The 22,939-nt window shown below is 48.1% G+C and overlaps 1 protein-coding gene across 1 annotated transcript; it reads left to right on the top strand.

Annotated features, from left to right (window-relative positions):
* The first annotated feature begins 10,580 nt into the window (after positions 1-10,580).
* LOC109684034 (keratin, type II cytoskeletal 71) lies at positions 10,581-19,133 on the top strand. Its single transcript, XM_020160201.2, has 9 exons — positions 10,581-11,109; positions 13,122-13,336; positions 14,016-14,076; positions 14,499-14,594; positions 14,950-15,114; positions 15,312-15,437; positions 16,721-16,941; positions 17,538-17,572; positions 18,340-19,133. The coding sequence occupies exons 1-9, from the start codon at positions 10,663-10,665 to the stop codon at positions 18,549-18,551; spliced, it is 1,578 nt and encodes a 525-aa protein (XP_020015790.1). The 5' UTR covers positions 10,581-10,662; the 3' UTR covers positions 18,552-19,133.
* The last annotated feature ends 3,806 nt before the right edge of the window (positions 19,134-22,939 follow it).

The raw sequence follows: 22,939 nt of genomic DNA, 5'->3' as shown, positions 1-22,939 counted from the left end.
TCCCACTGTCTAATGATGATGTGACCACAGGTGTATGTGAACAGCCCTAGTGAGCAGCTGGATGCCAACCCCAAGGAGGCTACTGAAGAGATGGTCTCAGATTGCAGAGAGAAAAGAGACACATTCAAAGTTGAGCACTAATGCAAATCAGGAAAATGTAGCCCAGTGCAGCAATGCTGAGGCAGGACCAGAATGGTGAGGCTAAGCAAGGAAGACTTCTTGGAAGAAGAGAGTTTAATCAAATAATGAGAAAGATGGCCACCTGGCCTCCTAGAGGGATAATTTAAGTCGTGCTATCACAGTAGGCCTGAACACAGGTTTTGTGGGCTTATTTGGTAGGAGGGCTCAGATTTTCTGAAGTTAGTAGTGGGGCTGGAGGGGTTTCTAAGTCCTTCAGATTTTTCTGACAGAATTTAGCTTTCTAGCCAGCTTTCTGATCAATCTTGTTACTGGTGTGCTCAGAGGTGTTGCCCATACAGGCCTCAGGACAGCAGGGTAAGGCCTAAGGAGGGTGGGCCTCCATTTCCCTCCAGGTGCCTTTCATGTGTTGAGGAGTCTTCATCTGTGTGTGCCCAGTTGCAATAAACCTTGGGGAGCACAAGTGTGCAGGAGCCTGGTGAGCTTTCTGCCCAGTTCCTCTCTCTGGTGTCACTTCTGTCATTACTGTGGGTACTTGGCTAGGGCCGTAGGAGTTGTGGAGTTTATTCCAGTTCTGCCACTAACTGGTCAGTGAGAACACTTACAAGTCAGATCTGATGAAAGCTATGGATCTTCCCCTGAACAGTGCACTGCATCTTGTGTCAATGTTCAGAGGTTCATAGGCCCCTGAGGCCCATCCATGGACTGTTGGGTCCGGCACCCCAGGTGAAAGGCCCCAGGATCAGGTGCCCCCGGGGTTCTCTGCAGCATTAATGCTATGCCTTTCAAAGGACCAGATTCTCAGCCAGTGGTCCAGGAAGAGGGGCCATGGTGAAGGAGTGAATTGGATCCACAAGTTGAAGTAGCTTTGAGAGGAGCACAGGAACCATCAGTAGGGTCACCAGCTCCCAGGCTGCAGGGTGGGCATGACTTCAGCTGCTGGACATGACTGCCCTGGCTGGGGCTGCTAGGCTGTAAGGCCAGAAAGCTGTGCCCAGCCCTATGCATGGGTGAAGGCCCAGGGGTAAGTAATGTGATGCCCTGCAGCCTCTTCTTGGGTGCTGAGGGGGTCAGAGGGCAGCTTCCCAGGCTGCAGCTTAACTGCCCAGGGAAAGGGGCAGACTCTTGGCCACCCAGGCTTAATGAATCTTGACAAGGGTGCAGGAGTGCCTGTGCTTTGCTCTAGGACCACTGTGGGGACTGTTTGAAGCCCAAGAGGGGGAAATGATGGAGGTGCACCACAGAGGTCTGTTCATTTCAGGCCCATTCATCTATGGCCAGTTTGACAAGGATCTCAAGACAATTCAATGGGGGAAAGAATAATTTCTTCCACAAATGGTCCTGGGATGATTGGATAGCCATGTGCCAAAGAATGAAGTTGAACCTTTACTTTACTCCATACACAAAAATGTGTCAAAATGGATCAACAACCTAAATATAAGAGTTAAAAGTATAAAACTATTAGGAGAAAATATAAGAGTAAATCTTCACAACTTTGGGTTTCATAATGGATTCTTAGCTATGATACCAAAAGCATAAGCTGAAAATTGGAATATAGATACATTAGACTGCATGAAGGTTAAAAACTCTTGTACATTAAAGGCACTATCAGGAAAGTGAAATGAGGTGGGTGTGGTGCTTCAGATCTGTAATCCAACTCTTGGTGCTGAGGCAGGGGGAGGACGAGTTCAAGGCCAGCCTGGGCTACAAACAAAAGGAAGGGAGGAAGGAAAGAAGGAAGGAAGAGAGGAAGGAAGGAAGGCAGGGAAAGAAAGAAAGAGAGAAAGAAAGAAGGAAAAAAAGAAAGAAGGAAAAGAAAGAAAGGGAAAAGACAACCTATATTGGATAAAGCATATATCCAATAGGGGTCTGGTATTCAGAATATATAAGGAAGTCTTACAATGCAACAAGAAAAAGACTACCTAGTTAAAAATGGGCAAAGGACTTTTATCTAGAGAAGATACACAAATGGCTATTGGGCAGATAAAATACACTCAACGTGATTAGACATTAGGGAAATGGGAATCAAACTCATGAGGAGCTAATTTACACCCATTAAGATAACTATAACTTAAAAAATAACAAATGTTGGTGAGGATATAGAGAAGTTGGAACTCTTGTACACTGCTGATGGAAATGTCAATGGTTCAGCCGCTGTGGGAAACAGTTTGGAACTTCCTTAGGATGGTTGTGTGACCTGACAATTCCATTCACAGAGATATATTCCAAAGAATTGAAATCAGTTGTTGAAAGAATGTGCTCCACCCATGCTTATTGCGGCACTATTCACAATAGCCAAGTTATGGAAACAGCCAAGATGCCCCACCACTGACGAATGGATTAAGAAAATGTGGTAGATACCACATTTACACAATATACACAATGGAATTTTATGCAGCCATGAAGAAGAATGAAATGTTATCATTTGCTGGTAAATGGATGGAATTGGAGAACATCATTCTGAGTGAGGTTAGCCTGGCCCAAAAGACCAAAAATCGTATGTTTTCCCTCATATGTGGACATTAGATCAAGGGCAAACACAACAAGGGGATTGGACTTTGAGCACATGATAAAAGTGAGAGCACACAAGGGAGGGGTGAAGATAGGTAAGACACCTAAAAAATTAGTTAGCATTTGTTGCCCTTAATGCAGAGAAACTATAGCAGATAGCTTAAAAGCAACTGAGGCCAATAGGAAAAGGGGACCAGGAACTAGAGAAAAGGGGAGATCAAAAAGAATTAACCTAGAAGGTAACACACACGCACAGGAAATCAATGCGAGTCAACTCCCTGTATAGCTATCCTTATCTCAACCAGCAAAGACCCTTGTTCCTTCCTATTATTGCTTATACTCTCTCTACAACAAAATTAGAAATAAGGGCAAAATAGTTTCTGATGGGAATTGAGGGGGTGGGGGGGAGAGGGAGGAGGCGGAGTGGGTGGTGAGGGATGGGGTGGGGGCAGGGGGGAGAAATGTCCCAAGCCTTGTATGCACATATGAATAATAAAATAAAAAAAAAAAGAAAGAATGTGCTCACACACATGTCCACGTCAGTACTGTTTGTAGTTACCAAAGGTGAATCGCCCAATGCCCATCAATGAATGAATGGATAAAAAATAGTACATACTTCCGTGAATAGTTTTTAGTCATAAGAAGGGAAGACATATTGATAACTGCTTCAATGTGGGTGAACCTCAAAAACATTATGTGAAAGTACTCAATCAAAAAAGATGACATATGGTATGATCCATTCATAGAAAATGTCCAGACTAGGTAAATCCACATAGACAGAATGCAGCGTGGTAGTTGCCAGGGTTGGGGAAGAAGGGATGGGGGTGGTGTGGCTGACAAAGGGTTCAGGGTTTCCTTTTTGGGTGGTGAATATGTCTTGGAACTAGACAGAGTTGTATACCATTGTGAATATATTAATGCTATTGGAATTTTCACTTTAAAATAGCTAATTTTATATTATTATTATATATTAATTTTATAAATTTCTCTTCAATAAAAGTCAAAATTGGCAGCGTAGCAGAGAAAAGGCCAGAGAAACCATGTCCCTGGGCCTTGCTCTCAGTCTCTCTCAACATATGGCAAATGGTAGTCTGGAATAAAGACAAAAACAGCCGCCCAGGGCCAGCTGGGGATGGAGACAACCTACCCTCTATTCACCTGGCTGAGGCAAGCCTGGAGAACTTGGGGCCTCTGAGGAGCAGGTCTTCTGATGGCCGAGAGTTGAAGGTCCCTCAGGATAGTTACTGCTGCCCAGGTGAGGACAATCATAGGCTCCTCAGCTAATTAAGTGCTTGTTTAACTACCTACCTGTGTCTCAGGCTTTGATCATAGAGAACCATTCCTAGCTGTTGTATGTCTGCCACAGCCCTTGATGAGTGTCAAGTTGAAGCAATTGAAACTGACAAACTGCAACATTCCCCTTGGCTTCTGCACAGTGGCTGGGAATAGAATTTTGAGGCTCCATCTTGCTGATGTTTCCAAACACACTCTACCTTGCCCAATTGGCTAATGTGAACACAAAACCCAATTGTTGTTGGAATCTTCTCTCCACCTGGGGTTGAACAAAAGAGACAAGTCTCAGCAACAGTAAGTCTCTCCTGGCCCGAGAAATCCTCAGAGGTAGGCTGTGTCTTCCTTTAGTCCTGTGGGTGGCAAATGCCTGGCACAGAAAGGCTACTTGGTCAATGTCAAGTGAGTCACTGAATAAAAAAGAGGATGACAATGACAGTGCTGTGTGTGTCTCTGAGACCACATCCACCCTTTCCTGGCCTTTCCTTCAGCATGTCCTTCTTGTTTTCTGATTTTACAAAAGTTTTCCCTATGTTCCAACCTCCGGGCAGCAGAAGGTTCTAATAATTCATCTGTGTTCACTGGTAGAGTGAGTCTCATGGAAATGGATCCTTTGTGACTTCAAGGCATCACCTTGGCCATCTTCCTGTGTTTGGGTAGGGATACTCTCTCAGGCCACTGGTCAGCCCTCTCCTGTTTCAATGGTGTCAGGGATGTTGAATGAATGAGTGATTCCATTTTCTTGGTGACAACTGGAGTCTGCTTTGCCCCTTCCCCTCAAGGCTATTATTCAACAGGAATATATTGAAATATGTGAAATGGGGCACTTGAGATTTGAGGGCATGGGCACTCAAAGGTGGGAGAGCCCACATGGAACAGAATTCAATGAGCTTGTGTTTCACACTACGGTTCAAGTGTTAGAGAAATAGGAGAGGGAAGAAACCAGAGGCTGAGGGAGGTCAGAGTTGGGTTGGATAGAAAGCCAGGGTGGTGTGAAGCTAAGAGCACAGCCACAACCTGGGTCAGAACCTTGGCTTGGCCTCTCATCAGCTGGGCAACCTTGACTAAATTGCTTAACCTCCTCTGACTTCAGTATCTCATCTGCAAAGTGGGGATAGTCATAGTGTCGACCTTGTAGGGCTGTTGTGAGGATTAAATGAATTAATATATGTGAGGTGCTTAGAACACTGCTTAAGGATTGTCATCACCATCATCGTTATTGTTATTTACAAGGTGACTTCCATCCACCTCGAGGAGCAGGTGGAGCAGGTATTGTGTCCCTCCTTTCTTAGAGAGGTGGAAACAAAGACTTGAAGGCAGGAGACCTGCCTCTGGTCACACAGATGGCAAATGGCAGAGGTAGGACCAGGACCTGGGTCTTCAGAATCCCAGTTCACATACTCTGCCAGAGGCATGGGGTGGCGCTGGAGGAAGGAAATGGTCAGCTAAGCTCAAAGGAAGTGCTCCCAGACGTGGAGCTGATCGAGGAGCTGGGGAAGGCACCTCCAAGCAATATGATGTGGGTGGTGGGGATAGTAAAAGAGTCTAGTGCCTGGCAGGACTCCTTCGTCCTTTATACTCAGCTCCTCTGTGTGAGCTCACCTTCGGACTTGCCAGCAGCAAACTTGCTGAGCACCTGTCCTGCCTCAGATGAGTGTGTGGCTCAGTCCCCCAAGGACTGTGGTCCACCCAGCTAGCTCAGACCTGGCGCTGCTCACTTGATACTAGAAGAGGAGGCGGGGTGCAAACAGCTAGACCTCCAGGGATTAATAGACAACAGGCTCGTGTTCAGGACCCATCTGGTAAGGATGCCTGGCAGGGCCTGGGTTGATGTCATCCAAATAGCCCAGCTCATTCTGTCTAATTTTGGAGACAATTATTTTGCTCAGAGAAGCACCTACCCCTCTCTTGGTGCCTCCAGCCTCTCCTCACCCTCCAGTCCTACCCACACAGTAGCTAGATTTTGCCTCTTTATTTTTATTTATTTATTTATTTATTTTTAGAGTTTGAAAAGGAAATTACACTTTATTTTTTTTTATTTTTTTATTTTTTATTTTTTTTCATTTTTCTTTTATTATTCATATGTGCATACAAGGCTTGGTTCATTTCTCCCCCCTGCCCCCACCCCCTCCCTTACCACCCACTCCGCCCCCTCCCTCTCCCCCCCCTCAATACCCAGCAGAAACTATTTTGCCCTTATTTCTAATTTTGTTGTAGAGAGAGTATAAGCAATAACAGGAAGGGACAAGGGTTTTTGCTGGTTGAGATAAGGATAGCTATACAGGGCATTGACTCACATTGATTTCCTGTGCGTGGGTGTTACCTTCTGGGTTAATTCTTTTTGAACTAACCTTTTCTCTAGTACCTGTTCCCCTTTTCCTATTGGCCTCAGTTGCTTTAAGGTATCTGCTTTAGTTTCTCTGCGTTAAGGGCAACAAATGCTAGCTAGTTTTTTAGGTGTCTTACCTATCCTCACCCCTCCCTTGTGTGCTCTCGCTTTCATCATGTGCTCATAGTCCAATCCCCTTGTGTTTGCCCTTGATCTGATGTCCGCATATGAGGGAGAACATACGATTTTTGGCCTTTTGGGCCAGTAGATTCTGCCTCTTTAAACATGTATTGAGGTGCTCCTCAGCTCAACAGCCCTCAATGACTCCCTATCACTCATCCTGTCACATGCATAGGTCACTCCATTCAAGGTCGCTCTTCAGTCATCTTGCTCTAACCTGGTGGGTCTTTTTCTCACAAATTGCCAGCCTGGGCTCTTATCCTTATTTCTCACTGCCAATCCTTCTGGGCCTTCTTCCCTTAAAAGACTAGATAGAATACAAGTCCCCTCGTCCAAGGCAGTCCTTACGGATTTAGTGTCCCCAAATCTTGCCTCTTCTCTGTGCATTCCCTTTCCACTCATTTAGCAAATGCCCTCTTGTATTATACTAAATTCTCTCACCCTTCTTCCTCTGAGGCTACGTTTTGGGAGGCTTACTGAGCCCAAGAACACTGAGAGGGGAGAGAAGACAGCAAATGGAACCATGTATCACAAACAAACGTGTCAAACTGATCACCATCCCATACACTGGGACACAAATACCAGGAAAACCACAAATCATTCATGCAAACCAAATAAAACATGTTGGCTATAAATCAAGAGCTGAATGGATAGAATTTATATAATGTATCATTTAATTTTTCCTTGAATGTCCAAACTAGATGTTCCTGATATCTTGGGGGTTTTCTCCAAACTTACACACTCTCCCAACCATTTCACAGATGAGTAAAACTGTGGTTCAGAGATGCCCAGGTTTGACCAAGCATCACTCAGAATTCAAGTCCCACACAGAAAGCCACGAGGGACAGGAAGCTGGAACGAGGTAGCTCACATGCTACCTCCCCCACCAGGCCAGGAGGCTCCCACATCAGGGGCTCTGTCTCTTCCTGCTCCTAAGTCTCTCCAGATTTCAGTTAAAACAGGGACAAGGGCATGGCCTTTGTACCCTTGGTGAACTGGGGCCCTGTTATTCCCTTCCTTTCCCCCCCCAGCAAAATGCAAGCACCCCAGTAGCTCCACCTGGACCCACCCTTCCTGTGGGTGGCCCAGACTCTGCTGCTTCCTCCTCTATCATCATCCTCATCAACAACACTGGGTGTTTCATTCCTCATGGCCACTATCTGATTAACTAATTTATACTAGGGTGTTAATGACTTGTTAATAGCCTGATGAGCTGCTTCTCCCAGGGCCAATTGCATGTGAGGGACACAAAGCCTAATAAGTTCTTTGAGGGCTGGAAACTTCACATTGCCTCCATCAGTACTTGCTAGATGCTCAACAAGTATCTGATAAATGGATCAATACCAATTGATGTAAGAGAATGTAGAGTACTTCCTACTGAGTTTTGCACTTGGCAAACTCTTGCTGGACAGTGGCTAGTATTACTATTTTTTCTAAGGGCAACTTTTCCAAGGTCAAGGATAGTTGGAGTGGAGAGCCTGGGGCCTGTGGACCCAAAACCTCTTGCCTGTTCTCAGTGTCTGATGCCACTGTGCGGGAATGTGCTGATTCAGACGTCTCAAGGGAGACGAGCTCAAGCTGAGCCCTGGCTCTGCTCGGCTCCCTCCTTCTAGTCACTGACATTAGTTACTGGACAGTAAGTATGGAGCAGATCTTAGAGACCACTTCACGTAGACTACCATGTGCAACTGTCAGCACCACTGCGTTAGTGTTTCCTGTCCCACTTATAGCTGGGGGAACCGAGGCTCATGGAGGCCAAGCAAAGTTGCCTTGCTGAATAGTGGAGTAGAATTCAGGTTCCTGAAGTCTGGGATCCCATCCAGGTGGACACATCACAACATCTCTGCTGTTTGGTGTGAACAAGGGGCTGTTCACTGTCTTGGCTCAGTTGGGGGTGGTGTTCAGAGGCTGGTCCTGGGTCCCTTGAAGAGGCAAAGAGGAAGGCATCACTTGGCTAAGGGAACCCTCACCAGGCCCCAGGAAACAGTCTCTAACACACTGGTGTCAATCGGTAGAGGAGCCAGAGCACAGAGGAGAGGGAAACAGGGCAGATTAAGAGTTTGAAGCAGGATTTCAGATGAGAGAGAGAAGAATGTGGGCCAGAGCAGTAGGGAGAGAAAGGGTCTGGCTGGGTGGGAACAGCTTGGCAAACACTGGAGGTAGTTGAAGATGAGGCCAGTGGGTGAGATGTTCCTGCAAGGCAGGAAGCAGTGAGGAAGCATGTAGGGCATGGGGCAGGGACAGCAGCTATGGGACTTGGTCAGCTGGGCTGGGGTCCTGCTGTGCATGTCAGAGAAAGATTTGGCTAGTAAAGCTATCAATGGAGGGCACTGCCAGGACTGCATTCCTAGAGCACTGAAAGGTCTTCAGTATCATACCACAAAGTCCCGTGTCCCTAGCAGTGGGCACATACTGGACTCACAGCGGACACTCAGTGGAGCTTTACCCAAGGGAGAAAGGAAGGAGGGACAGAAAAATGTATCAGGTGGTCTCTGGCCTGGAGAAGCTGCTGCCACCCTTACAAAGGAAAAGTAAGAGCATCATGGGAGCTGCTCTTAGAGTCACTGTCCTTCTGCACAGCCAAGAACATGCTAAGGGCTGAGGGAGGTGGGCAGAGCTCAGACCTGGTCTGTGCTGGTCCAAGAAGACCCTTGAGGAGGAGGGGCAATAGAACAAAAAGGGAAAAAGGGGAGGATGGCTGGAAGATAGAGAGGAGGAAATAAGGAGGGTTGGAGAGAGAAAAGGAAGGAGACAAGGGAGAGAGAGAGAGAAGTACTGGTGGTGGTTTCAATAGGAGGGAAGACCAAATGGCGGGAGGAGAGAGAATGGATTCCAGGCCAATCTCCTAACCAAAGTGAGAGGGAGCTCCAGCCTAGCCTGTCTCTGGATTCACCTTTCACCTGTGCCCTCTATCCAGTCAAGAGCTACACCTCACCATGGGGACCCAGCAGGGCCCTTTGGACAAGGGCAATCTGCAGGGACGGAGCCAGCCATAGGCTGAATAGAGTGATCACAGAAGGACCGGGCCAGTGACCCAGAATGGACAAGACAGTGGGCAGAGCCTCTGCAGCAGCCACCACAGGACTGTTTGGAGCAGATGGCATCAAGCTTAGCCCTATTAAGGGCTTTCTGGCCTGAGCCTATGTGGAGGCTTGAACTGTGAGATGGCTTCTGCCAGGTTTCGTTCTCAACTGCTTGGGCCTAGGCAGACACAGGAGGAATTGGGGTTAAATGGTGACAGCAGTTTCTTTATTTGAACATTGGACAGGTGATTCCTGTCCTCACTCCAGATCTCATTAGCAGATACACATCCAGGAGAGACAAGTGACAAAATGAGCCACCTAGAGAGCTGTCCTTAAACTCCCATGGCCAGCCTCTTTCTGTTCTGTCTGTACCTACTGCCGATTGAGTCCCTACCTCAACTCCATCCTCCTGTATGCTTCCACATTCTCTCAGTGCCCAAAGGACCCGTGCCCTAACATAGTCCCCCTTTTGTGTTTCTATGGGTGTTTGAGAGAGGTGCATGCAGAAGCTCATGGTTGGCTGTGGCCTGGGCTGCTCATGTCTCATGCCAGGGACAGGATCTCACCATTCTGTGTCCAGTGGTAGCAAGAAGAACAGAGGTTTAGAATATAGCTGGGGCTTGGCCAGTGGAGAGTCCCCAGAAGGGAGAGCCACTGTCCTCTCTGGGTTATGTCTTCAGGAGGCCTGGCAAAGAAGGCCACTTTCTGGAAAGGAGGACACAGCTATGATGGGAGTCCCTACTCAGTGACCTATCCTGCCCAAAGAAGTCTATGCCATCTCTGCAGCCTGAACCCAGAGGAAGCCAACAACCCAGAGATTAATCGGGATAGCCATGGTGGAGTGCCAGTGACATCCCCCTGGAGAGGCTGAGGCCTTGGGCAAATTACCCTATAACAGCGGGTTAATTAGGTAAGACCCAAATTACATGAGCAAGGCTTGCAAGCCCAGCAATTTGATGGTTTCATGTTGTTTCAGAGGTGGGGAGGGCCTGATCTCTAGCTCAGCACAGAGAAAATGACTTCTTGCTCCCAGGCAAGCCAAACCCACGAATTAAGCTCTCCACTGTCCATCCACAAGCCCAGTGCCAAGCACATATAAAGGCACCTGTCGGTCCTCACTGAAGCAAGCAGAACCCTTGTGGGATTTCACCTTCCTCCCTCCTGCATCTGAGCTCCATCTCCACAAGCAGAATGAGCCGTCAATTCACCTGCAAGTCTGGAGTTGCCACCAACAGGGGCTTCAGCGGCTGCTCAGCAGTGCTGTCAGGGGGCAGCTCGTCCTCCTACCGGGCAGGAGGCAAAGGGCTCAGTGGGGGTTTTGGCAGTCGGAGCCTCTACAGCCTAGGGGGCACCCGGAGCATCTCCCTCAATGTGGCCAGTGGCAGCGGGAAGAATGGAGGTTTTGGATTTGGCCGGGGCCGGGCCAGTGGCTTTGCTGGTAGCATCTTTGGCAGTGTGGCTCTGGGGCCTGCATGTCCATCTGTGTGCCCACCCGGTGGCATCCACCAGGTTACTGTCAATGAGAGTCTCCTGGCCCCCCTCAATGTGGAGCTGGACCCTGAGATCCAGAAGGTGCGCGCCCAGGAGAGGGAGCAAATCAAGGCTTTGAACAACAAGTTTGCCTCCTTCATCGACAAGGTAGGTCTGTTAGGACCTGGGGATCCTGTGAATAACTCTCTTCTTTTCAAATCATGAGATTTTATTACAGCAGGAGGGATTGAGGTTAGGTATGAGGAGGTGCTCATTGTGGGCAAGGCAGATACAGTCCATCATCTTGGTGACTTGTGTTATCCTCCCAGAGAGAAATCAGAGGCAGAATTAATTTCTACTACAGAGGCTTATGGAGGGTACCAGCAGGAGATATGAAGCGAAGAGACCTGGTCCTTACTCTTGAGGCCCAGCTTGGTGCCATTGCTAAGCCTCAGGACCCCACAGGCAGTAAAAGCTGATGAGAGAATTTGCCCAAAGTAATTGGGAAGCTTGTCCCCCTCCTGTAACATTCTGACCTTGTTCGCTTTGGGAAAGTTACTTGTACTGTCTGAGCCTCCGTCTCTTCATCCCTACAGTGAAAATAATAACCTACCTCTTGGCCCAATGCCTGCTACATTCTCAGCACTCCAAAAACCCTGGCTACTATTGCTATCTTTTTTATCTCTGGAGGGTGCTGAGAAGCAGAGGATTCGTAGGCCTCGAAGAAACCTTGAGGGATGCTCCAGTCCTGATAAGATCCTGACTTTTGGTAGATAAGAGATGAGTCAGCAAGGCCATGGAGGGGGATGAGTTGCCCAAAGCATGGAAGACAGGAAGGGCAAGGTTGGACCCTCAGCCTCCTGCCTCCAGATCCAAGGGAGGAGACTAAAGTGCTCTGTTGGCTCAATCCCAGTCAGACATCAAGATTGGGCCAGCCCAGGACAAAGCCTGGGTCATGTGGCCACCAGAGCCAAGCCTATCCTTGCAGCTCTAGCCTTCCTGTTCTCTGCTCAGCCAGGGCTGGCTCTGTGGCTTCTTGTCACATCTGGACAATCAAGGTGCTCTGAGGATTGGGGTCTGAGGAATGGGAGCGGTCTGACCCTTGGTTGCTATGGTCAAACCCTAAAGAGAGGGGAGGTCTGGAGACATGGAAAGGAAGATGGACATGAAGACAGTTCTGTTCACCAAGGTGGTCTTCCCAGGGGCAGGGAGAAGAAAGCTTAAAGCCTGGACAGCTCCTGAGTAATTTCAGTCTCTGGGGAGTGCAATCCCCTAAACTTCAGGTAGAAAATAGTATGGCCTATCGGCAGTCCCACTGGGCGCAGTGCTATGTGTACTGTCCCAGCTGTGGGATTTGCTCAGTGGTTAATGCTCAGCTTATGGATGCACAGGAGGAGCTCAGGGTTGGTTAAACTAAACAAGTGCTGGTTGATCTGCTATAGACAAGCTGTTGAGTGGATAATCCCATCTCTGCCAAATCCCAGACAGCATTCCCATGTCCTGTGAACACTGCCTTATTTAGATAGTAGCCGTGTTCAAAGGAAGTCACATTTTTAAAAACTGTGCCGCCTAAAATCAGAGAAAAGGATATATGGAGATCAGTCACTCTGGTGAGTTTCCTGGCTCAGTGAAGGTCTGGCTCTGCCTGTTATCTTGCTCCATATGCCATGCTGCTCTAGGGAAGGGGTTTCTGAGTAGTCAGACAAAGGGGAGGGATTGGCTATGAGCAAAGATGGACTTGGGGCCTGATGCAGGAATCTGAAATACTCAGAAGCCCTCAATGAACAGTGAGATGTCATAAAATGAAGAGCAGACTTTATATTCAGATTGGGCAGGCTTTCTAAACAGAAGAACCCAGCATGTCCTGATGTTTTTGGACATGCCCATGCACTGCTCTGGTTTAGCCATGGTGGGCTTCTTGTGATTGGGTGCAGAGAGTACAGGAATACATGTGTGGGTTCAGTTCTGAGCTCCATCACTTATTAAACTGTTGGACCTTGGAAGGAGCCAAAGCTTCTCCATGCCTCACTTTCCTCTCCATTAAGCAGAATTAATGATGCACTCCTATCACGCACCTGTAGTGAGGGTTGCAGGAGAAAATGCGGGCAGAGTCCTTTGCACAGCATCCTTGAGTGATAGTCTCTCTGGAGGCTTAACAGTAGCTGGGCTTTGGATTCCAGGTGCGGTTCCTGGAGCAGCAGAACCAGGTGCTGGAGACCAAGTGGGAGCTTCTGCAGCAGCTGGACCTCAACAACTGCAAGAACAACCTGGAGCCCATCCTCGAGGGCTACATCAGCAACCTGCGGAAACAGCTGGAGACACTTTCCGGGGACAAAGTGAGGTTGGACTCGGAGCTGAGGAACGTGCGGGATGTGGTGGAGGACTACAAGAAGAGGTGAGACAGGAGGGACCCTCTGTCACTGGATGGCTGCCCCTGGCCCGCGGAGGGACCCCATCAGTCACCCAGATTAGAATTTTTTGGACATGGTGGATGGTGTTCTTGGCCAAACCAAGTGAAATGACTCTAACAAAAATCTGGAGCATGCTCTTTGCTCCTAGCCTTTGGCCTGGCACATACGACAAATGTCCAGTAAGCTGGGCAGTGGTGAGAGGATTAGCTGTGGCTCTGGGTGAGGGAAATCCAGGGTAAGTCTCTCCCACTTTCCCAGAGCTTCTGTGCCCTAACTGGTAAGGGGGCCTAAGCCATGTGCCTCCCAGACCTCTCCAAGGAGTCACTAAACAGATGCATGTGAGCGCTTCATCATGGGTAATGCTTGGCTCACAGTGCAGGCAGCAACTTGCTTTGAGATTTCCCACTCACTCCACATGCTTCTTACTCATTTTCCAAATTGGGTCTTCAATAATCTCCTTTTTCTAAACTTGGTTACCATGTCTCCTCCTCCAAGAAGCCTGGAGGAAAAGATCCCTTTATGGCTCCACTGCCCAGGTCTCTGCATTCTCTGCCACAGGGGGTGCCCTCTGGCTGGCACACAGCTTCTTGCTCAGGGTCTTCCCTAGGCAAAGAAGGGCTATTAGTGAGAGGTACAAGCCCACGAGTCCTGGTCTTCCCACAGGTATGAAGAAGAGATCAACAGGCGAACAGCTGCTGAGAATGAGTTTGTGCTGCTCAAGAAGGTGAGGGGAGGGCAGCCCTGGGTCAGGGGCCTAAGTTTGCTAGTGTGCTCTGCCACTAGTCCCCAAGTGAGCTGATATAGAACCAGTGAGGGGAAGGCAGGGGACCATGATGAAAGGCTATCCAGAAGAAGGAATGAAGGGGCAAGAAGGATGATGGGGAGAGGATCTGTCACAAAAGTTCTCCCTTGTAGCTATGGGATCTAGCTCAGATGTCACAGGGGTAACTCTGACAGCAGCCTGTCTGGGGCTCTCTTACAATGGAGTAGGTTGTCAGGAGAGACATGGCTGGGCCTTTGCTTCCCCATGAGCCACCCAAGGAAAAGAGGGCGTTTATTTCCCTCAGCAGGGCAGCTGAGCTGGGGGAACGTGTTGGCTTCTGGGCTGCACCATCAGTGACCAGGGGCTGGCTGGGTGTCTTTCAGGACGTAGATGCAGCTTATGCCAATAAGGTGGAACTGCAGGCTAAGGTAGACTCCATGGACCAGGACATCAAATTCTTCAAGTGTCTCTATGAAGCAGTAAGTCTGTCTCTCCAACCCATTCTTTAGGGTAGCCAGTGGGTAAACCTCTCCCAGTGGGCTGGGAGAGACATGAGGCTCTCTGGAAGGCCCTACACAGGCCACCCATCACCCATTTTAGCCTTGTGAGGCTCCTCAATCTCTACCCTCTGAGTGGGAAGAGGGGACCAGACTTCACTCTATGGTGGTGGGAATCTGACTGGGGCCCAGCAGGAAACTTGCTTTGTTCAAGGAGGTGACAGCCTTGGGTTCCAAGCCCCAAGCTGGCATCACTAGAATTTACTCACCTCGCTTGGGCAAGGTCATCAGCTTCCAAAAGTGGTCAATCTGAGAGTTTACCCTATTTGCCCTATAGGAGATGGCTCAGATCCAGTCCCACATCAGTGACACATCCGTCATCCTGTCCATGGACAACAACCGGAACCTGGACCTGGACAGCATCATCGATGAGGTCCGTGCTCAGTATGAGGAGATAGCCCTGAAGAGCAAGGCTGAGGCCGAGGCCCTGTACCAGACCAAGGTGAGCTAGCTGAGGCTGGGCTGGGGAAGGTGACACCAGCAGACATGAGGGCTGAGCCTGATCGGACCTGGTGAAGAGGCAGTGTCCAATTCAGTATCCACTGTGCCCTCACCCCATGACATTAGCAACTTGGACCTCATGTACTACACAACATTTCTCTATGCTTATCCATGGTTTTGTGCTTTGGGGGTTCCCAGTTCCAGGAGCTGCAGCTGGCAGCTGGCCGGCACGGTGATGACCTCAAAAACACCAAGAATGAAATCACAGAGCTCAGTCGGTTCATTCAGAGACTCCGCTCAGAGATTGAGAACGCAAAGAAACAGGTAAGAGATTAGTCCTATGGCCAAGAGCAGTGAGCAGAGTGGAGGGCAGATGAATTCACTGAGAACCTTGGTCTCTAAGATCTCTGCCACCCAGTGAGGCCACTGCCTCCAACACTTGGAGCAGGGCACTTTTGGGTCATCTCCTCTCCCACTCAATCCAAACACATCTGCTTTCAAGCTCCCTCCCTCAGGAGGCCTCCTCTCACCCCCAGGCTGGAGCAGAATCTTCTCCCACATCCAGCCTGTGCTCTCTAGATACCTGTGCTTCTCTGTCCTTTCTGGAATTTCCCAACACCTCTCTAAACTGAACAGAAGCAGAGATGGGTGCTTTGCGCCTCTCCAGCTTCTACTACTGTGCCTGCCCATAATAGCAGTCTAAAAAGCATTGTTGGTTTGCTGATTGAGGAGAACTGACCTCAAGGGGAACTCGATAAAATGCTTCACTAAGGACTTACTGGGGGGTCACCTCCAGGAATACAGCAAGCAATCCCAGTAGATGGGTAACAAGATGCAATATGTAATGAAATAGCAGCACCTACCATTTTATCACATTTGATCCTCATTAAAAAAAAAAACCCTTTAGAGGCAATAGCTCCCATCCCCACTGTTATGGATGAGGAAACTGAGGCTCAGAGAGAGTAAGTGGCTTGCACAGTTGGTAAGTGCCAGAGCTGGTCCAGGAGACTGGACCCTTGGTTCCATGCTCTTTCCATGGGACTTCAACACTTATCAGCTCCATGGGTTTCGACAAATCATCTGTCCTCACTTCACGGGGTATCAGGGGTATCATAAGGACTATGAGCTGAGGTGTGTAAGTGGATGGACAGTGCTGGTAGTTCTGTGCATACCATGAGCAGGGGATGCATGCTAGTTGCTCATTGGGAATCTCCTTTTAGTGTCCCTGGTCTGTGGGTCAATGCATCTGGGGAGCTGCTGGCACTGCCCACTGTATCCCAATAATCTCTTCTCCAGCACTGTAAACAACTTCACAGAAAACCAAACTTCTTCTCATATACATCTGGGGCACACAGTCAATGTCTTTACACTGAACTAAGGAGATCTCAGGGCAGGGTGCAGGATTTCTTACCACTGCAGATGTCTGAGAACAGGGCAAGAGCTCAGGAAGCACTTGCCAGCCCCTTCTCCAGCTAGAGCAGAAGCATAGTGTGAATCAGGTGGACTGGGCGACTCTGCCCAGGCATCTTAAAGAATAGGAGGGATTTCAGTGCAGATGAGGCCCATGACTCCTTCCAGTTTTCTAACTTTTCTAATTCCTTGTTTAGGCTTCTAACCTGGAGACAGCCATTGCCGATGCTGAGCAGCGAGGGGACAATGCACTCAAGGACGCCCGGGCCAAGCTGGACGAACTGGAGGGTGCCCTGCACCAGTCCAAGGATGAGCTTGCTAGGTTGATGCGCGAGTACCAGGAGCTCATGAGCCTGAAGCTGGCCCTGGACATGGAGATCGCCACCTACCGCAAGCTGCTGGAGAGTGAGGAGTGCAGGTGAGTAGGGTGTGCTCTGGCAGGAGGCACTCACCATGGGCTTGGGAGGAACCAAAGGAGAAAACATATCTTTATTTAGAAAAGCTGAGTTCTTGCAGAAGTGATGCGGTGGTGATGATAGGAATGCTAATAGGCATTAATAATAGTAGCCAGGAATGGATATGAGTATCCACTCATATTGAGATGCTTACTTGATTCCAGGCACTGTGTGAGGGGTTGTGCTACCTGGATTAGCTCATTCAATCCTACAATTTCCTGGGGCATATCTGGGAACATCCCACTGCCCTCTCTCCCATTCCTCTATCAGGCTTTCTTGTTCCATCTCACACCTCCGGTGTTACAGGAATGAGAAGTTTTGGTGTAACAGCCTGAATGTGCTCCTCTTGCAAATTACAACTTGACCAAGGTTGTTGCTTACCCCAAATATTCAGGGGTGGTCCCCAAAGCTTCTTAGGCTCTGCCTGTGCCAAAGAAGCCCTGGAGTGGAACAGGTAATTGTTGTGTTCAGAAACCCACATCAGTCTTGTGGGGACAGTGGTTTTGAAGAGATTGTGGATTGGATGACTGCTCTCTATTATTTTACTTCTCTTTAACAGGATGTCAGGAGAATATCCATCCCCTGTCAGCATCTGTAAGTACTTGTGTGCTTTGACCTAAAGTTGCAGCCTCTTCAGACTGAAAAGACCTTAGTCATACCTTGGGTGTATAAGCAAGGGATCTAAGAGCCAGAGAGGGAAAAGCTTTATATGCGATCACAAAGCCAGATGGCAGAGCAATGCCTTGAAATCAGGTCTCCTGACTCTCTGTCCAGGTCTCTTTTATCCTTGCCATTCTTTCTCTGTTGCGGGGTTGGCAGTTAGGGATGGCTATTGCCATGCACAATGGGGAAGCAGGATGTGTTCTAGGAAGAGGATGTGTAGATCTACGTGAGGCCAGGCAAGCTGGTATCACAAGTTGCAGTCAGACCTGGGCTCAGGAATTAGAAGGGGCTGAGGGAATTTGAGAATGGTGAGCATCAATCTGGTAGTATTGGATCTGATTTTCTTAGCAGGGTTAAAAAAGTTAAACCAGAAGTTTGGAACACTGCCATCTCTGGGGTGTTAGCAAGGGAGAGAGGTTGGAGATCAGAGGTTTAGCAAAGCAGCTAATAGGAAGGGCAGGGGATGGGTGCCCAGAAAGACAGGTAGGTGCGTGGGTACCTCAATCAAGGGAGTGGGCCTCTGAGTAGTAATAAGCAAGACTCAGCCACATCAGGTATAAGCCAAGTAAGTCAAGGGCAAGGCATCGGGGAAGGTACCTTTGGGATGTTCTGCCCAGGGAGAGCCTGGTCTGTCCCTGAGAACAGAGAACCTGCCAGCTCTTTCTGAGTGAGAGTTGACTCTGACTCCCTCTCTGCAGCCATCATTAGCAGCACCAGCGGCAGTGGTGGCTATGGCTTCCGGCCCAGCACAGTCAGTGGTGGCTATGTGGCCAACAGCACCAGCTGCATCTCTGGAGTGTGCAGTGTCCGAGGTGGGGAGAACAGGAGCCGGAGCAGTGCCAGCGATTACAAGGAAACCCTTGGGAAGGGCTCCAGCCTGAGTGCCCAATCTAAGAAAGGTGGTCGGTAGAGAGGGCTGCCTGTGCCCTTCCTCCCATGCCAGACCCAGTTCTGGCTCCCTCACTGTACTCCCAGCCCTCTGTCAGCCCCCCACCCCCATCCTGCTGCTCCTGCTTCTGGGCCCCTGGCTTGGGCCTTGGTCAACCCACTTCTCCTGTCACCCATGTCTTCTGACCTGGAAAGGCAGCACATACCTGGGATTTGCCTCCATGGCTGCAGTCTTCCAGGTGCACCGTAGCTCAGCTCCACTCCAGCCTGTCCCCTTGGCTCAATCCTTACTATGCTGCTTGATTTCCTGGGCCTCAGACCCAGGACTGTCATATGCTGGGCCTTTATCCAAGCTCGTGCCTATGCTAGGAGCTTACTCTGTGTTCAAGGCTGAAGAACTGAAGGATAACCAACCAACCAAGAGTGGCAGCCCACCCCACCCTGGCTTAGTCTCATTCTGAGTGGGACCACACACAACTCAGGGTCTCTCTCTTTGCCCTCTTGTACCCAGAAACAGAGAAGAGGGGACACTGTTCACTTCTCCTGTGTTCCTTAAGCCCCGCTTCCCCCCTCCATTGCATCCTCAATAAACAGCACAATCTGATGGCTTGGTCTCTGAGTATTCAAAGTGTGCACACGTACTGCGCGATTTGGATGTCCATAGAAGCACGCACATACAAGCACACACATTCGTGCACACACATGTGCACATGCAGCACAAACACAGCCGCACACAAGTGTGCCACTGTGTGCTGCCTATGCAGCTTGTATTTGTAGTTCAATTTTCTTTGTAAAGCAGAAAAAGAACAAACTGAGTACACACGGCAAAGGGGAAGGAACCCTGTTGGGGCTTTAGGAAATGGAGTGTGGCGCGCAGGCTGGGGAGTAGAAGGGAGAAGGATGGGAGAGGAGAAAGGAGAGGTACAGAAGGGTGTGAAATGACCACGCTCCCAACAGGGACCTCTTTCTGGGATGGAATCTTGGGAAGGTGGGTATCTGTGTTTGTCTTACCCTTTCTTCTCTACATGGCTTTCTGGGGGTTAGCAGGGGTTAAGAGAAATGGTAGGAGTCCAACCCCCCCTGGGCCCCCGGGCTGGAGTGAAAGAAAGTGAGTGGGAGCCTTCATGGGTCAAGGCAGATTATGCATTTCAGCAGCTGTGCAGATGCCACCTCCCCAGGCACACTCCAATTGACCCAAGGAGCTACTGTCCTGATGGTTGTTCCCTCCCGGTGGGGAGAAGGAATGAAAAAAAGACAGACAAATTTTCCAGGCCAGCTGTTTCTGGCTAGAGAGAGGTTGGAGGTAGAGATGGGGCAGGGCATTTGTGGACAATGTCTCTGCATTGTGCCACAGTCTGCGTTGTCTGACGTGAGGCAGAGGGTTTCAGTCACATAGAAGGCAGGGGTGCCTAAGGCTAGCAGCGAGAAGAGGAAATGGAATGGAGGGTAGAAGCAGGGGGTTTGGAGGAAGGGCTTAATGGCCTGGGTTGGCAGCTAGAACTCTCAGAACAATGGCTGTGGCTTGGGGTAAGGCCACAGAACCAGACTTGAAACCCTCACCACCTAGACTGCAGCCATCATTCAGACACTCTTGCTGCCTTCAGCCTGGAAGTCAACACCACCATCTGGCTGGTGTTTCCAGTACAGGGCACAGAGCTCACCATTTCCTCTGTGACGTCACCACGCATGCCTGTTACCTCTGCTCCCTGCTCCTTTTGCAACGATATAGAAAGAAATGGGCGAGCAGGAAGAACTTTCCAATGGAGAGGCTTCAAGAGATGACTAGATCCTCAGATTTAGGGGTGGAGATTTTCTGGATGCTGGTGGCTTATCACCTGGATTTGGGGAGGGAGTGAAGAACTCTCTCAATACCCCCTTATGCCCCTGAGTGGGCAGGGTTATCCTGAGCTCTGAGTCTGTTTTCTAGAGCTGTGAGTGGAACCACTAGCAGGGGATAGTCAGGAACTCTATATGAGGCCCAGGACAGGTACTACCATGGGAGGGCTTGGTGGACAATTTGGGGAATAAGTGAGGGCTCTGGGGCAAGGGAGTAGTGACAATGCCTAGCAGGCAGAGTGGCCACCATGTTACATGTTGTGAGTCTCTATGGTCATTTGGTAATGGTTGCCAAGAGCAGTGGTTCTTTACACAGGCTGAAAAATAATATAGGAATTTTTGAAATGCTGAGATCTGAGTTCCTACCTTAGGCCAGTTGAGTCAAGCCACTTGGGAGTAGGAGCCACAAATTCACTGGGAGCTTTTGGAAGTCATCAGAAGAATTCTAATGAACAGCTGGAGCTGGAAGCACTGACCTAGTCTGTGATTTTAAGGATCTTCTGTTTGCATCAAAAAGATTATTCACCACGACCAAGTAGGCTTCATCCCAGGGATGCAGGGGTGGTTCAACATATGAAAATCAATAAACGTAATAAACCACATTAACAGAAGCAAAGACAAAAACCACTTGATCATCTCAATAGATGCAGAAAAAGCCTTTGATAAGATCCAACATCATTTCATGATAAAAGCTCTAAGAAAACTAGGAATAGAAGGAAAGTTCCTCAACATTATAAAAGCTATATATGACAAACCTACAGCCAGCATTATACTTAACGGAGAAAAATTAAAACCATTCCCTCTAAAATCAGGAACCAGACAAGGATGCCCACTATCTCCACTCCTATTCAACATAGTACTGGAATTCCTAGCCAGAGCAATTAGGCAAGAAGAAGGAATAAAAGGAATACAAATAGGTAAAGAAACTGTCAAAATATCCCTATTTGCAGACGACATGATCCTATACCTTAAAGACCCAAAAAACTCTACTCAGAAGCTTCTAGACATCATCAATAGCTATAGCAAGGTAGCAGGACATAAAATCAACATAGAAAAATCATTAGCAATTCTATACACTAACAATGAGCAAACAGAAAAAGAATGATGAAAACAATTCCATTTACAATAGCCTCAAACAAAATCAAATACCTAGGTGTAAACCTAACAAAAGATGTGAAAGACCTCTACAAGGAAAACTATATACTTCTGAAGAAAGAGATTGAGGAAGACTATAGAAAGTGGAGAGATCTCCCATGCTCATGGATTGGTAGAATCAACATAGTAAAAATGTCGATACTCCCAAAAGTAATCTACATGTTTAATGCAATTCCCATCAAAATTCCAATGACATTCATTAAAGAGATTGAAAAATCTACTGTGAAATTTATATGGAAACACAAGAGGTCACGAATAGCCAAGGCAATACTCAGTCAAAAGAACAATGCAGGAGGTATCACAATACCTGACTTCAAACTATATTACAAAGCAATAACAATAAAAACAGCATGGTACTGGCACAAAAACAGACATGAAGACCAGTGGAACAGAATAGAGGATCCAGATATGAAGCCACACAACTATAACCAACTTATCTTTGACAAAGGAACTAAAAATATACGATGGAGAAATAGCAGCCTCTTCAACAAAAACTGCTGGGAAAACTGGTTAGCAGTCTGCAAAAAACTGAAACTAGATCCATGTATATCACCCTATACCAAGATTAACTCAAAATGGATCAAGGATCTTAATATCAGACCCCAAACTCTTAAGTTGATACAAGAAAGAGTAGGAAATACTCTGGAGTTAGTAGGTATAGGTAAGAACTTTCTCAATGAAACCCCAGCAGCACAGCAACTAAGAGATAGCATAGATAAATGGGACCTCATAAAACTAAAAAGCTTCTGTTCATCAAAAGAAATGGCCTCTAAACTGAAGAGAACACCCACAGAGTGGGAGAAAATATTTGCCAATTATACATCAGACAAAGGACTGATAACCAGAATATACAGGGAACTTAAAAAACTAAATTCTCCCAAAACTAATGAACCAATAAAGAAATGGGCACGTGAACTAAACAGAACTTTCTCAAAAGAAGAAATTCAAATGGCCAGAAAACACATGAAAAAATGCTCACCATCTCTAGCAATAAAGGAAATGCAAATTAAAACCACACTAAGATTCCACCTCACCCCTGTTAGAATAGCCATCATCAGCAGCACCACCAACAACAGGTGTTGGCGAGGATGTGGGGAAAAAGGAACCCTCTTACACTGTTGGTGGGAATGTAGACTAGTACAACCACTCTGGAAAAAAATTTGGAGGCTACTTAAAAAGCTAGACATCGATCTACCATTTGATCCAGCAATACCACTCTTGGGGATATACCCAAAAGACTGTTACTCCAGAGGCACCTGCACATCCATGTTTATTGTGGCACTATTCACAATAGCCAAGTTATGGAAACAGCCAAGATGCCCCAGCACTGACGAATGGATTAAGAAAATGTGGTCTCTCTACACAATGGAATTTTATGCAGCCATGAAGAAGAACGAAATGTTATCATTCGCTGGTAAA

Source organism: Castor canadensis, chromosome 8 (genome assembly GCF_047511655.1).
Source record: "Castor canadensis chromosome 8, mCasCan1.hap1v2, whole genome shotgun sequence".
Lineage (NCBI taxonomy): Eukaryota > Metazoa > Chordata > Mammalia > Rodentia > Castoridae > Castor > Castor canadensis.
This window is presented reverse-complemented; position numbering and strand designations above follow the sequence as displayed.

Coding starts and splice junctions, on each gene's coding strand:
- LOC109684034 (XM_020160201.2), top strand. CDS start 10,663: ATGAGCCGTCAATTCACCTGCAAGTCTGGAGTTGCCACCAACAGGGGC. Junction 13,337..14,015: donor GTGGAGGACTACAAGAAGAG/GTGAGACAGGAG, acceptor GTCTTCCCACAG/GTATGAAGAAGAGATCAACA. Junction 17,573..18,339: donor TCCATCCCCTGTCAGCATCT/GTAAGTACTTGT, acceptor CCCTCTCTGCAG/CCATCATTAGCAGCACCAGC.